We start from the raw sequence: 13,955 nt of genomic DNA on the forward strand, positions 1-13,955 counted from the left end.
AATTTTTCTTCTCAATTTTCAGGTTTACTCTCTTAAATGACATTTCTAAGACATTTCTTCAGGATTTGCTAGGTCTCACCGTTTTTCATTCTTAGTAGCTATAGCTATGTGTCCAAGGAATAGAAGGATGGAAATAATCAGGCTTTAAGTAAAGTACTAAAAAGTTATCTCATAATGATAAATTTTAAGACAGCCATTAATAATAATATTTTTTTAAAGTTTAATTATTCTGTGAGAGAGAGAGAGAGAGAGAGAGAGAGAGAGAGAGAGAGAGAGAAAGGGAGAGAGAATCCCAAGCAGGCCCTGCCTTAGAAGTGCGGAGCTCGACCTCACAAACCTTTGAGATCATGACTGAGCTGAAGTCAAGAGTCAGAGGCTTAACAGATTGAGCCACCCAGGCGCACCAAGACAGCCATTTTTAAAGGCAGTTTGATGATGCCATGGTTGAAAGCATGGGTGCTGGACTGAGTAGGTCTGGGTTCAAATGTCAGCTCCACCACTTACTAGTGAGATGAGGGCAACCAATCTAAACCTTTGTGCCTCAGATTTTCCACCTGTACAAACAAGGATCATTAAATAGTAGCTAGCTCAAAGTTTGTTTTGAGAATTGAATTACTATACATACAAGTCTCAAAAAGACTGCACATTATGGTAAGGACTACATTTGTGTAATGATCATTACCACCAGAAATCCTTTCAGATCTCTGGCCCAATCCTGAGTGAGTGGTTCAAGAAAAAGAGGCTGTAAATGAGTTTGATAGTCTTCATAAAAAAGATTCCTTATGAATTAATAGCTTAAATGTCAGAAGTCAGACAAAAGTGATGGTGTAAATTACCTCGGTCATTTTCAGACTCTTGTGTTTCACTGTTATCCTGTGTCCTCCCAGGATTCCCCAAGGTAGGCTTGGGGGCTGACACACTTACTGATGCCGAGTGAGCTACCTGTGGAAAAGGGCCAGGTAAATGGGGAGGTGTAGGCTGTCGGGGGTGGTAAGGCACACCTGGTGGGCAAACTCGGGAAGAAAGCTGCTGCATGGCAATCATCTCTGGGCTGTCCATCATGGAGTCCCCTCCTTGCACCCCCCGCAGAGCCTGGGAGGGTGCTCCAAATAAAGAACTTGGCGTTGGGGCTGGAGGTGGCTGTAACCGAAGTCCACCAGATTTACAGGGTGGTCGCATATACCCTGAAGAAGCAACTCCATGAGGTAGAAAGCTTGATTGTTCAGTCCACTGGTTTGGGGGGAGAGGAGGTCTCATCACTCGGGAATCCATCATATGACCAAGAGTGCGAGGTTGGTGAGAGGGTCCTGGCCCCATGGGGGGCTTCTCATCTGTGCCCAAGGGTCCTGGGTTTGTAGCACCATGGTTCCCATTCCAGACAGCAGAGTGTACTCGATTCAGGTACTTGTATGATCGGTACATGTGGCTGGGAGGAATTTCTGAGCTTTCAGGAAAGTCTAGGGGTCGGGCTGGAGCCCCACCATGCCTGGGAGGAATAAATCCTGACTGGAATTGAGTTGGGGGATAAATATTTCCATCCTGACTGGGGCCACCCATCTGCCTAAGCTGCAAGGATCCAGGATGTGATCCCATGTTAGTAAGGTGTGTCAGTCCCCCACACACTTGCTTCTCTTCTGGTGTGCCTAGCCTGGGTCCTCGATGGTTGTTAATTCCAACTGGAGGCTGGCAACAAGAAAAGAGAAGAAAGCAATGTTCAACAGATGCATAGAATAAGTAATGTGCTTAATCTATAGTAACAGACCCTACAGAATAGGAGATAATGAATTAAATTTAACCTGGGAAGAGACTAGATTTCTGAAATTTATCTGTGAAATCCTGTGCATCTGCATATTCTGAGTATCAGGTTGCTTACCTGCATGGCAAAAGGCTGATGCTGCTGTACAGGCTCCCCAGGGTGTGGTTCTGGGACTCTAGAGGAGACATATAAATTGGCAGAATCTGATCCTCGAAGAGGGCCAAATGTTCCTGGTACTGCTGGCCTCTGGAGGGTGTTGAGTAAAGGCAAGTGGGGGAGAGGTTTAAAAAAAAAAAAAAAAAAAAAAGCACAGAAGACATTAAGTAGAAAACAAGGACGTTCCTGCATATGGATGTACTGCTAAAATAACACAAAGACCTTGAACAACTCAGCACAGGGCCAAGAAAGGGAAGAACGTCAGCACATGGGCTCACCCAGATCAGGGCTAGTTCCTGGGCCGAAAGCAATCTCTCTCTGAAGGACAGACTGATGTTTCTTAATCTTTTTTTCATAACTGCTTCCTTCCCCAAGAGCCTCTTAAGCCAATTTTCCCCCAACTGCCCTGCAACATATAATTTTAATGCTACAGATATGCTGTGTATTTTAAGTACTGTATGTATTTCTGCGCTTCGTACACAAAGATTTTTAAAATCCCAATTTTGGCCCATACCGAGAGTATGTCAGATTAAGAGAAAGGAGATTTAAAATAAGAGGAAAAATGAAGAAAGAATGGACAGATGAGAGGCGAAGAAATCATCCACATACAGAAAAATTATTTTGGAAGAGGAACCGATTAAAAAGGCTTCACCTCTCTTTGAATTCACCAACTAGGAGCAATCACAACAGAATTTTAAGCTATTCCTTACCATCTGGTTTAAAAGGGGTGCCTGGTTGGGCATCCCCCCATAATGTAGGGGACGAGAAAAGCCTCGGCCGTTTGAGGTGCTCCCCTCCCGAGGGAGCTGTGTGGAACTACTGCTAGGATTATCTCCAGAGGAGGGAGCTCGGCGTGCAGGTGGCAAGGACTTTCCTCCATTCTCCACTGGTTGCTGTTTCTTGCTGGGCCCTTCGGAGTCCCTGGAGCGGGTCCAAACGTGGCTTCCGCCGCTTCTCCCAGCCCGGCTCCGTCTCTTCTCTCGCTTTTCATCCTCTCTGATCCAAAATTCTTCATCTGTGTCTCCATCTTCCCCAGGAAAATGCTTCATCATTGCCCGATGGAAACACCTCTCTAAATTATCAGACATCTTGGTATATTCTGTGGGAAGATACAAGGATTGGCTTCCAGATACAGCTTTTACAGGACATAAAAAAAAAATCTCCTACTAATAAACAATAAAAGATGCTATTTGGGTAAACTCTTGAGCTTAATCTGGCTTGAGTGCATATTATGTTGTACAGCTATGGACACAAGAAGAAGGTACTGTTTTTGTCCTAAGAGGCTCTAGGCTGTATGGCTGGAATACGACTCTAGGACTATTACCTTAAATGAGTACAAATAAAGGCTAAATGCAGAATCATTAAATACAGTGACTGTATTTAGTTAGAAGCTGCTTAGTTTTTAAACTAAAGCATTTAAGCTACTAGAGCCTTTTATATTATTTATTATTGGAGATATACTCTATGGACTTCTCAAGATGACTTAAAAATCTAGGGTCAGTCTTGTCAGTGGTTAACTTGCTGAATGAAGGAAGCGCAGTACAAACTAAGCCCAGCCTGGTCTTTAAGATAATGAAAACTAACCTGAGCCCAGTTAGCCACCAGATATACTCTCTTGTCACATAGGATAGGAGTGGTTCTGGCACATATTGTGTAAGTGGTTAGAATGGCCGATCTTATGGCTTTTAATGTGCATTGTGTTCATAGCACCAAAGAAAGGTCTGATTCACTTCTGAAAGAGATGCACTTCTATTTTTGTGTATTTCTAAAAAAGAAGGCATTTTATTCTTGGTTGAAATGGTATAATAAGTGTATCCATAGCAGACTCCTTCCCCACTTACCACTACTTTCCCCATTGTATTTCCGACAATTCCTGAACATAGTCTTCATGTCATTTACAAATTCCTCCTTGGTACAGTATAAACCTCCATTCAGTTTCTTCTCCATGCTTGAGATATCCATGGGGACCTAAAATAGGACACATTAAATTATAACATGCTGGAGAAACCATCTTGTAGTCCCTGTGAGGCAAAGGAATCACGCTATTATGAGATGCTCAGGAGCATGGCATATATGCAGCAACTCTGATTCTCAAGAACAACAGGTGAACTTAAAAACAGTGACAAAAATCAAGAAAGAAACACACACCATAGAAGGTATAACTGTAAAGGCAGCCTCTACCTTAATAATCTGGTAATAGTTTGGGGCATACGATTCATCCACAGGTTCTAAAAAGGGCCAAGAATCCTTGTGAGCCTTTACCACATCGAGAACTGAAAGCCAAAGAAGAGAGCTGCATTAACTCAGTCACACAAGAGTATTTCTATCAGAAATAGTTAATAGTTGAGAATGGGAACTGACCTTTATACATGGCAGTGAAATCATCATCCAACTCAAAGCTGTGAATCACAAAATAAGAAATAGTAACTTTGACAACCTTCTCTCCTTAGCTCTCTTACTTTAATCAAAGACAGGCAGCTGATTGTACCAAGGTTTGGAAGAGTCCCAATAAACTGTTTTTAAGGTAAGTTTGTGACACTGATAATCTCCAGGAAAGAACTGTGAAGATGATGATTAGTAAACCTAAGCAAAAAAGGGAGTATCATTTTCCTCATCCATAAAATGCTGGGGTTGACTCAGATGATCCACAACTTACGATTCTATAATGTTAGTTATTTCATAGCACATTATTTCTTGGGCTATATTTTCCCTTAATGAATATTTTTGTAATCTAAATAACAGTAATACAGAAAGGCATACAGAAGAATGAGAAGCTTATGAACACTGAATATTATCTACCACACAGGGTTGTTTTAAGAATTAAATGAGCAAAGTGCTTGGCACAATTCCTGAGTGCTTCCCTAAATGTTACTGTTTGCTACTGTTAGTATCATTAAATACTCACAGGTCTTTAGTCTTTTTTTCTTCTCTCATGGGGGAGTTAGGGTCCAGATGGGAAAGTTCTGGGGGGAGCTCCTTCCCTTGGGCCAGCAGCCATGCCCTTTCTTCCCTGAGCTTTCTCCTCTTTGCTCGATCTACAATGAACACAGTGCATTAAGGTACAAGTGAGGTAAGTGCTTTTTAGAGGATTAGATTATATGTTAAGCATTTTGAGAAGAAACAAAGATCACCAAAACAGTATCATAAAATTATTTTTGCTTCTTCTGCCATCCTCTTTTGATAACTAGGATGATTCTATAGAAGGAATGCTTTATGAAAAATATAATCTTGTGAAACTCATTTCCTTTATGCATACTGAAATCAATGGTATGGCAGGCACTGGGATGGAGAGGGAGGAAAGAGCAAGGCTGAAGAAAAACAGAATTAGAAGAAAAAAAAAAAAGACTGAATGAAGATTATCCTTCTTTCAATACCTGAGGACTTTCCTAGTTGTCTCAGGAAAGCAACATCCCCTTTTAAGGACCAGATTCTCAATCCAAAACATATACAAGATTTTATATGCACATGTAAGCACTCAAGGTTTTGCATTTGCAAAAATATCCTTGCACCCCAATTGTCTTTGCTCTTCAATCCACCCCCACCACTGGCAGCTGGACCCTACCAAGCCAGGGTAGTAATAAATTTGGCTGGGAAAAAGAGAAAGATGCCAGCTGGAATGGGCAAAGATCTGGAAGGCATGGATGATTTTTTTTCTGGCTCACAGCCACAGCCATGAGAAACACACTTGGCATTCCACTATTAGTCTGATGGGACACTCACTGCCAGCAGGGAACCGGAAGGTCAGGAGTAAAGAAAAGAGCCAGGAAGATAAAGAACACTGTCAGACAGAAAGACACAAAAATGGAAGGGAGAAGCCAGGACAGACCTTCTATTTTCTTACCCGAGAGACAGACTCTACATCTGCCCACTGCTATGAGTATGACATGACCCTGCTAATTTTGTTTTTGTTCTTACATTATTCCCTTATAAACTTAAATCTTTATCTGCTTTAATTAGTGAAAGGCACTTGGCTATCAATGACTTGTAATGTTACTTTTTAAAAAACGATTTCAAGATTAAAGAACAATGTAACCAAGTTAATGAATATCCATGAACCTAACAAACTGGCAGATTTTAAGATTTTTGCTTTATTAACTTTAATACAGTACTCCACAGCTTAATAATCCACTTTCCAGTTGGTTGCAATATGTCTGCATCTTGTAAATGGTATTATAATGACAATTCTTTTGACATATCTTGTCACGCATGCATGTGAGATTTTTAGGGTCTACAACTAGCAGCGGAACTGCCAGATAGTGAACTTCATCAGGACTGGTCAAGGTGATTCCCAAAAGGGTATAGCTATTCTCTCAACAGCAATTTGAGTGAACTCACACTCCCTTGGTAGGATAAAAGGCGCATTTTTGCCAAACTACTGAGTATTGATAAGGAATTTTGATTTTTTCATCTGCATTTTCCTGACTGGAGTGATTACTTTGCCCTATTTTCTTTGGGTTGCTACATTTCTGATTTAGAGAAATGATTTTAATAATCTGGATAATAAGACTTTGTTGTTGATTATGTGTTAAAATTATCTTCTTCCAGAGTGCCTGGGTGGCTTAGTCAGTTAGGCATCTGACATCGGCTTAGGACATGATCTCACGGTTCAGGAGTCCCAGACCCACATCAGGTGAGCCCGGCTTCTCTCTTCCCCTCTCTCTGCCCCTTACTCACTTGCACCCTCTCTCTCTCTCTCTCTCTCTCTCTCTCTCTCTCAAAAAAAAACAAAAAAAAACAAAAAAAACAAAAAAACTTCCACTTTGACTCATCTTTTCACTTTGTTTATGTTTGTGTCATATGTAAGTTTTGAACAATTTGTGTAGCCAAACATCAATCTCGCTCCCTTTATAGCTTGTGTTTTTTGTACTTATAACATTCTTTTTTATTCTGACATCTTGAAGACACTCATCTATACTGTCTTCAATTTGGTTTGGGCCTTTAGTTCATCTGGAACATAAATGGGAAGCAGACATATAATTTCCTTCCTCTGATTAGTAAGCAATTGTACTGGCTATGTGGTACTGGAGAACCCACATTCCTTCCCAAGGCCTGTTTCTATGTAGTTTACTGGGTTCATCTCTATCTCTATGCCAATATCATTCTCTTTTTTTATGTTTTTATTTATTTTTGAGAGAGAGAGAAACAGCAGGGGAGGGGCAGAGAGAATGGGGGACAGAGGATCCAAAGCAGGCTCTGCGCTGACAGCAGCGAGCCCAGTGCAGGGCTAGAACTCACAAAACTGTGAGATCTTGACCTGTAGCTTAACTGACTGAGCCACCCAGGCACCCCAATACCATTCTTTTATTCACTTTTATTTTGTTATCTGTAAAATAAGTGTCCCCACCATACTGTTTTTGGAAATTATCTTGGCTATTCTTAGCCCTTTGCTCTTCTGTATGAACTTTAGGAACGTAAAAGGATTTATTTAATATCAAATATTGAGTCAAGGTCAAACTTTCTCTCTAGTGCAATAATTTTTTTAAGTTGGTTTGTTCAAATCAAAACTAAAAAGGTCTATATACTGCATTTGTCTGTGTCTAAATTTAGCTGAATTTGTAATAGTGTTCCCTCCAATTTGTTGGAAAAATTGGGTCATTTTGTCTGTGTAATTTCCTGCGTTCTGGATTTAGCTGATGGCATCCTCACTGTGGTGTTAATGTGTTCCCATACCTCTTGGATTTCTGTAAATTGAATTATATCTAGAGACTTTGATCAGACAAACATGTTTGATTTTTTGGGCAATATTATTTCATAGATGGTGTTGTATATATCTTTTTTCATTACATCAGCAGATATAATATCTACTTATCTGTCTTCTGTGATTTTGTATTATATCAGCGTTAACTTCATCTTTCCATTACTAAGTTCCTCATCAGTCTTTCAATTGATGATTAACTAGAGTTCCAAGATAGAATTAAGCTGCAGACAAAATTATTTGTATGATCATTTTCTCAGTAATTTCAAGGTATATACCTAGTAAAGATGCATAGGAGAAGTCAGTTCATTAAATACGATGGATGTATTAGGGCAGGGATTTGCAAATGGCAAACTACAGAATGTAGGACGGTTAGCTGATTGTTTTTATACTGAAAGAAAGAAAGAAAGAAAGAAAGAAAGAAAGAAAGAAAGAAAGAAAGAAAGAAAAAGAAAGAAAAAGAAAAGAAAAGAAAAAGAAAGGAAAAGAGGGAAAGAATGAAAGATTAATGTGAACACAGCCCTGTATTATCTCTAAGCTTAAAATATTTACTATCTGACCGTTTATAGAAAGTTAGCTGATTTCAGGGGTGCCTGGATGGCTCAGTCAGTGGAGCATATGACTCTGGATCTCTGGGTTGTGAGTTCAAGTTCCACACTGGGCATGGAGCCTACTTAAAATAATAAATAAATAAAAATAAAAAGCTTTATATTTTAAAACTTTAAAAAAAGTTAGCTGATCTCTACTTTAGGGTTTAATAGTCTCTTGGAAGCCTTGGTTGAGAAAAGCTCTGCCCAGGTCCATTTTTTTATTACTTGTTTTTCTATTATAATTGCCGTTATTTATTGACCAAATTATTTTCCTCATCAATTATTTGCATATTCTCAAATACAGTCTGTCAGACTTTCTATTTCACTAGGTCTGAAAATAACAAGTTGTCCCACTAAACTCCTAAGGTAATCATTGATTTTTATAAAATATCATTATGGGGGCACCTAGGTAAGTCAGTTGGTTAAGCGTCCGACCCCTGATATCAGCTCAGGTCAATGATCTCACAGTTGTTTTCTTTCTTTCTTTTTAAGTTCTTGCCACCAGTGTTATCATTCTTTTTTTTTTTTTTTTTTTTAATTTTTTTTTTTTTTTGAGAGAGAGAGAGAGAGAGAGAGAGAGAGAGAGAGAGAGAGAGAATATGAGCTGGGGAGGGGCAGGGAGAGGGAGACACAGAATCTGAAGCAGACTCTAGGCTCTGAGCTATCAGCACAGAGCCTGATATGGGGCTCAAACCTACAAACTGGGAGATCATGACCTGAGCCAAAGTTGGATGCTTAACCGACTGAGCCCTCCAGATCCCCTATGCATCTGGCTCCAAGCTGATAGCATGAAGGTTGCTTGGGATTCTCTCTTTCCCACTCTATCTTACCCTTGCCCACTCCATGGGTGCATACTCTCTCAAAAATAAACTAGATTTTAAACTTATTTCATGTTTTTTGTTCATTTTCTTTTTTTAGTGCTCAAAAATATCCAATGATCGGGTGCCTGGGTGGCTCAGTCAGTTCAGGTCTGACTTCAGCTCAGGTCATGGTCTCATGGTTCATGAGTTCGAGCCCCACATCGGGCTCTGTGCTGACAGCTCAGAGCCTGGAGCCTGCTTTGGATTCTGTGTCTCCCTCTTTTCTCTGCCCCTCTCCCACTCGCACTCTGTCTCTCTTGCTCTCAAAAATAAATAAAACAAACAAACATTCAATGTTGGCCAGTGAGAATATATCTTTTGATAGAACTTTCAGGAGTCTTTGATGCTTCCTTGTTTTCTCTTATAAAATAATCTAGGCTCACACCTTATATTTTTTTTGCCCCAGTACTGAAATCAGTCATTTCTCCAAAGAATCTTGGTTCCTTCTGGAAGGAAATGATATTTAGAGGTCACTATCTGTGTAGTAAAAATTCCCATTGTTATTAAGTCATGTTTACAAATTATTCATATTAACACTTAAAATGAATCCAACTACTTGGCTTTATTCTTATTAGTTATGATAGTTTCTTGACATTTTATTGGAGTTTCAAATCATACATTCCTTAAACTATACATTTAATATGTATATAGTTCTATAATATAAATACACAAATATTCTTCCTTTGTAGAGAACACCCTGTGAAACAATACAATACAGAATAAAAGCAATGATAGAAAAAAATCTTTTCTTCTTGACTTTAAGAAGGAATACCTCTAACGTTTCCCATTAAAGTGGATATTGGTTAAGGAAGTTCCCTTCTATTCTAAGTCTATGGAGATTGCCATAATCTAGAATTCAGATTTCTAGCTTCCAGAACTATGGGAAAATTCAATTTCTGTTTTAAACTATCTGGTTATGGAGGCTTGGAAAATTAATATAAAATTCAATCCATTTTCTCCTGAATCCTATTATTACTCTTGAGAAGTCTATCACTGTTACAGAACATCCTTTAAGGTAATTTATCTTTTCCAAACTGATTACTATAAAAACATTTTCTTAACCTTTATTTTTTGAGAGACTGAGCATGAGTGGAAGAGGGGCAGAGAAAGAGGGAGTCACAGATTCTGAAGCAGGCTCCAGGCTCTGAGCAGTCAGCACAGAGCCTGACATGGGGCTCAAACTCAAAACCACGAGATCATGACCTGAGCCGAAGTTGGATGCTGAACTGGCTGAGCCACCCAGGTGCCCCTCCAAACTGATTACTTCAAGTATCTGTGGGTCATAGGTTCTATAATTCATTACCATGGGTCTACATGTAATTTATATCCAATTTACATTTCTTCTTCTAACTTTGAGGATTTGTGTTCTTCATCAAATCAAGAAAATTCTCAACCATTCTAAATATTTTATCTGCCCCATTCTCTTGATTCTTTCATTTTAGAACTTACAGTAGGCACACACTGGATTTTTCACGTTAGATAACACCTAAGTTATTAAGCTATCAATATCAAGCTTGTAAGCTCTAAATCCATTATTTTTCCATTCTTTGCTAGTTTTATATTTTGCCAAAAGGGAGTACCAGAGGAAGAATGATAGGATGAGGGGAAGGGTTTTCTTTCTTCCTGTTTGTTATCGCTGTTCAACACCATGCTAGGAATGGTCCTTCATCTGGGACCAGATGAACCAATCCAGTTGGTTTTGATAAGCAGGTTCTTTTTGGTAGTCCCAGAACCAGGCTTGCTGCTTGCCTGTTCCAAATGGGCAGAGCCCCTCAACTTCTAGGTTCTGATAACCTAACTTCTCTTTGCTCTTCTTTGTGCTATCTCACAAGTCCATTTAACTTTTTTATTTTTCTAACTTCCATTTAACCAAAGACCCATTTGAAATTCTTTATGTTGAGGTGGTTCAGTCAATTAGCATCTGACTCTTGATTTTGGCTCAGGTCATGATCTCGTGGTTTGTGAGTCTGAGCCCCATGCTGGGCTCTACGCTTACAGCGCAGAGCCTGCTTAGGATTCTCTCTCTCTCTCTCTCTCTCTCTCTCTCTCTCTGCCCCTCCCATGTGTATGCACGAGCTCTCTCTCTTTTACATTAAAAAAAAGTAAAATTCTTTGTGTTGAAATATCTAGCATAGGTTTTGTTTTCATGACTGGATACTGAAAGATTAACAAGTAACTTCTTTATCTTAGTGCTGCATTCCATGTAATATCCCAGACATACCTTCTAGTTGACTGATTCTCTTTTCACACATACCCAAAGCTGTTTAATATTCCAATAACCTATACCTTACATTTCTAGGAGTTCTATTTGCTTCCTTGAATCTACCTGTTATTTTCAACAAGGTTACTTTTTCCTTATGTTTCCAATATCTTCTTTTTTAAATATCTGATAGTACTGAGTCTATTTCTTTTTTGTCTGCTGTAACTACCAACAACTACTGCTCACAGTGGTGCTTCCTTATTTGCTTTGAAATTCTTATCACCTCTTCATCCTTGTCAGGAATTTACTGATGGTTGTCATTTCTGGGGTAGGGGTAGAGCTTCCCTAGACAGACCACTCCATACCCACAACTTATCCTGTTTTTAGTTACCATAAAAACAGTGCCTGATAACTTCCTTTACTTGGCTAAGATATCAGATATGCTTTTTTTTTTTTAAGCTTATTTATTTATTTTGAGAGAGACAGAGATAGCCTGTTGGAGGGGTGGGAGACAGAGAGAGAGGAAGACAGAGAGAATCCCAAGCAGGCTCTGTGTTGGCAGTGCAGAGCCTGACATGGGACTTGAACGCATGAAACCATGAGATCATGACCTGAGCTGAAACCAAGAGTCGGACACTTAAACAACTGAGCCACCCAAGCACCCTCAGATATGTTCTTTAAAAGGGTGTTTATACAATGTTAGACAAAATATTGTAACATATATATTAAAAATAGAATTTATATGTATTTGAGGGGCGCCTGGATGGCTCAGTAGATTGAGCGTGTGACTTCAGCTCAGGTCATGATCTCATGGTTTGTGAGTCCGAACTCCACATTGAGATTGCTGCTGTCAATTAGAGCCTGCTTCAGATCCTCTGTCCCCCTTTCTGTCCCTCCCCTGCTCATGCTTTCTCTTTCAAAAATAAATAAACATTAAGGAAAATAAAGAATTTCTATGTATTTGAGGCAAGAAGAATTTTTACGTTACATATCAACCATACTGAGATGAGAAAGTCTCAATGATGTCCATTTCCATACTGATTTGTTCAACTTGGTATGAATATTTATGTCACAATCCAGTTTTACTTCCTATACAAGTATCATACTAATAAAAAGCAGTGCATTTATTTGGGCTTTTCTTTCTTTTGGTTGAAAAAAAAACCTTTTTTTAACATTTATTCATTTTTGACAGAGACACAGTGTAAGCGAGGGTGGGGCAGAGAGAGAGGGAGACACAGAATCTGAGGCAGGCTCCAGGCTCTGAGCTGTCAGCGCAGGCCCAATGTGGGGTTTGAACCCACGAACCGGAGATTGTGACCAGAGCCGAAGTCAGATGCTTAAGTGACTGAGCCACCCAGGTGACCCGGCTTAAAAAACTTTTAAAAAAGAGTAAAATTTACCTTTTAAATCATTTTAAGTGTACAATTCAGTAATATTAAGTACACTCACAGTATTGTGCAACTGTTACCATTTCCAGAACTTTTACATCATCCTAAACAGAAACTCTGTACCTTTAGTAAGAACTCCCCATTTCCTTCCTCTTGGCTTACTTTATTTATTATAATATCTTCAAGGTTCATCCATGTTGTAGACTGTGTCAGAATTTCATTCCTTTTTAAGGATGAATAATAAACCATCATCGGTATAAACCTTACTTTGTTTATCCATTCATGCATTTCTGAACATTTCGGTTCTTTCCATCTTTTGGCTTCTACTTTTTCTTAATCCACTTCTCACTTTTCAAATTTCTTGAAACAAATGAAAGCTATGAGCCCTTTCCTTGGAAATATGTGTTCATGTCCTATCACATTAATTTTGCCAACAATTTCAGGGGATCCCTATTCTAGTGACTGCCTGTAAACACTGCTGGGATGACAGGGTAGAAAGAGAAACATATAATAGACTAAAACTAACTGATAGGTTCTGTGCTCCCTTTACAGACTGATCTTAAACAGTGTAAAAATTTTTGTTTTACCATCACCACAGATAAATATTATTCGTTATGGTAAAAGGACCTACATAATGAAGTCCTCTTTGAATTTACTGTCACAAAAAGCTTGTTTCTCTGAATTAACTATTTTAAACTTTAAAGTTATCAGTGAATAAATTCTCAATAAAAAAACCCATTATTCTCCCTGCCCTTTTCATTTAGCTTCTAAGAATTCAGGAAAAGTTTGTTGCTATTTTACAGCCTGTAAAAACTCTCTCTACAGTTCCCCCATGATAACTATTACTTGTGAGCTTGTTGTGTGCTGGGGACTAACCATTTTTTAATTTAATCCTTCTAACAAGGTCTACAAAGCCATGGTCTGACCCCTGGTTACCTCTGTGAACTCATTTCCTGCCAATCTTCCCCCTGCTTTGTTCACTTTGATCTAGCCACAATGACCTTCTTCCCTGTATATTCCCTCCACAGTGCTTTTGCACTTGCTATTTCCTCTGCTTGCTATGCTCTTCTCCCATCAGATGTTCATATGGGACCTTCATTCACCTCATTACTGTATGTCACATATTCAGAAAGGGCTTTAAGTTTATTTATTTATTTTGAGAGAGAGAGAAAGAGAGAGAGCGCGAGCCAGTGTGCAAGCAGAGGGAGGAAGAGAGGGAGGGAGGCAGTGCGAGGAGAGAGGGAGGGAGGGAGAGGAGGTGGGGGGAGAGGGGGGGAGAGAGGGGGAGAGAGGGGGAGAGAGGGGGAGAG

General features: G+C 39.4%; 1 protein-coding gene across 3 annotated transcripts in view; it reads right to left on the bottom strand.

The window, feature by feature from the left end:
- Positions 1–13,955, bottom strand: part of LOC125920046 (cat eye syndrome critical region protein 2) — a 182,482-nt gene that overhangs the window by 20,135 nt on the left and 148,392 nt on the right. For 2 of the 3 annotated variants that reach the window (XM_049627012.1, XM_049627011.1), the window contains 7 exons: positions 4,818–4,947; positions 4,274–4,311; positions 4,094–4,185; positions 3,754–3,880; positions 2,623–3,011; positions 1,874–2,002; positions 837–1,683 (listed from right to left, as the gene is read on the bottom strand). In XM_049627012.1, coding sequence (XP_049482969.1) covers positions 837–1,683; positions 1,874–2,002; positions 2,623–3,011; positions 3,754–3,880; positions 4,094–4,185; positions 4,274–4,311; positions 4,818–4,947 — 1,752 coding nt within the window. The remainder of the gene's footprint in view (positions 1–836; positions 1,684–1,873; positions 2,003–2,622; positions 3,012–3,753; positions 3,881–4,093; positions 4,186–4,273; positions 4,312–4,817; positions 4,948–13,955) is intronic. The other variant, XM_049627013.1, reaches the window with a different exon arrangement.

This window comes from Panthera uncia, chromosome B4, assembly GCF_023721935.1.
Source record: "Panthera uncia isolate 11264 chromosome B4, Puncia_PCG_1.0, whole genome shotgun sequence".
Taxonomy (NCBI): Eukaryota; Metazoa; Chordata; class Mammalia; order Carnivora; family Felidae; genus Panthera; species Panthera uncia.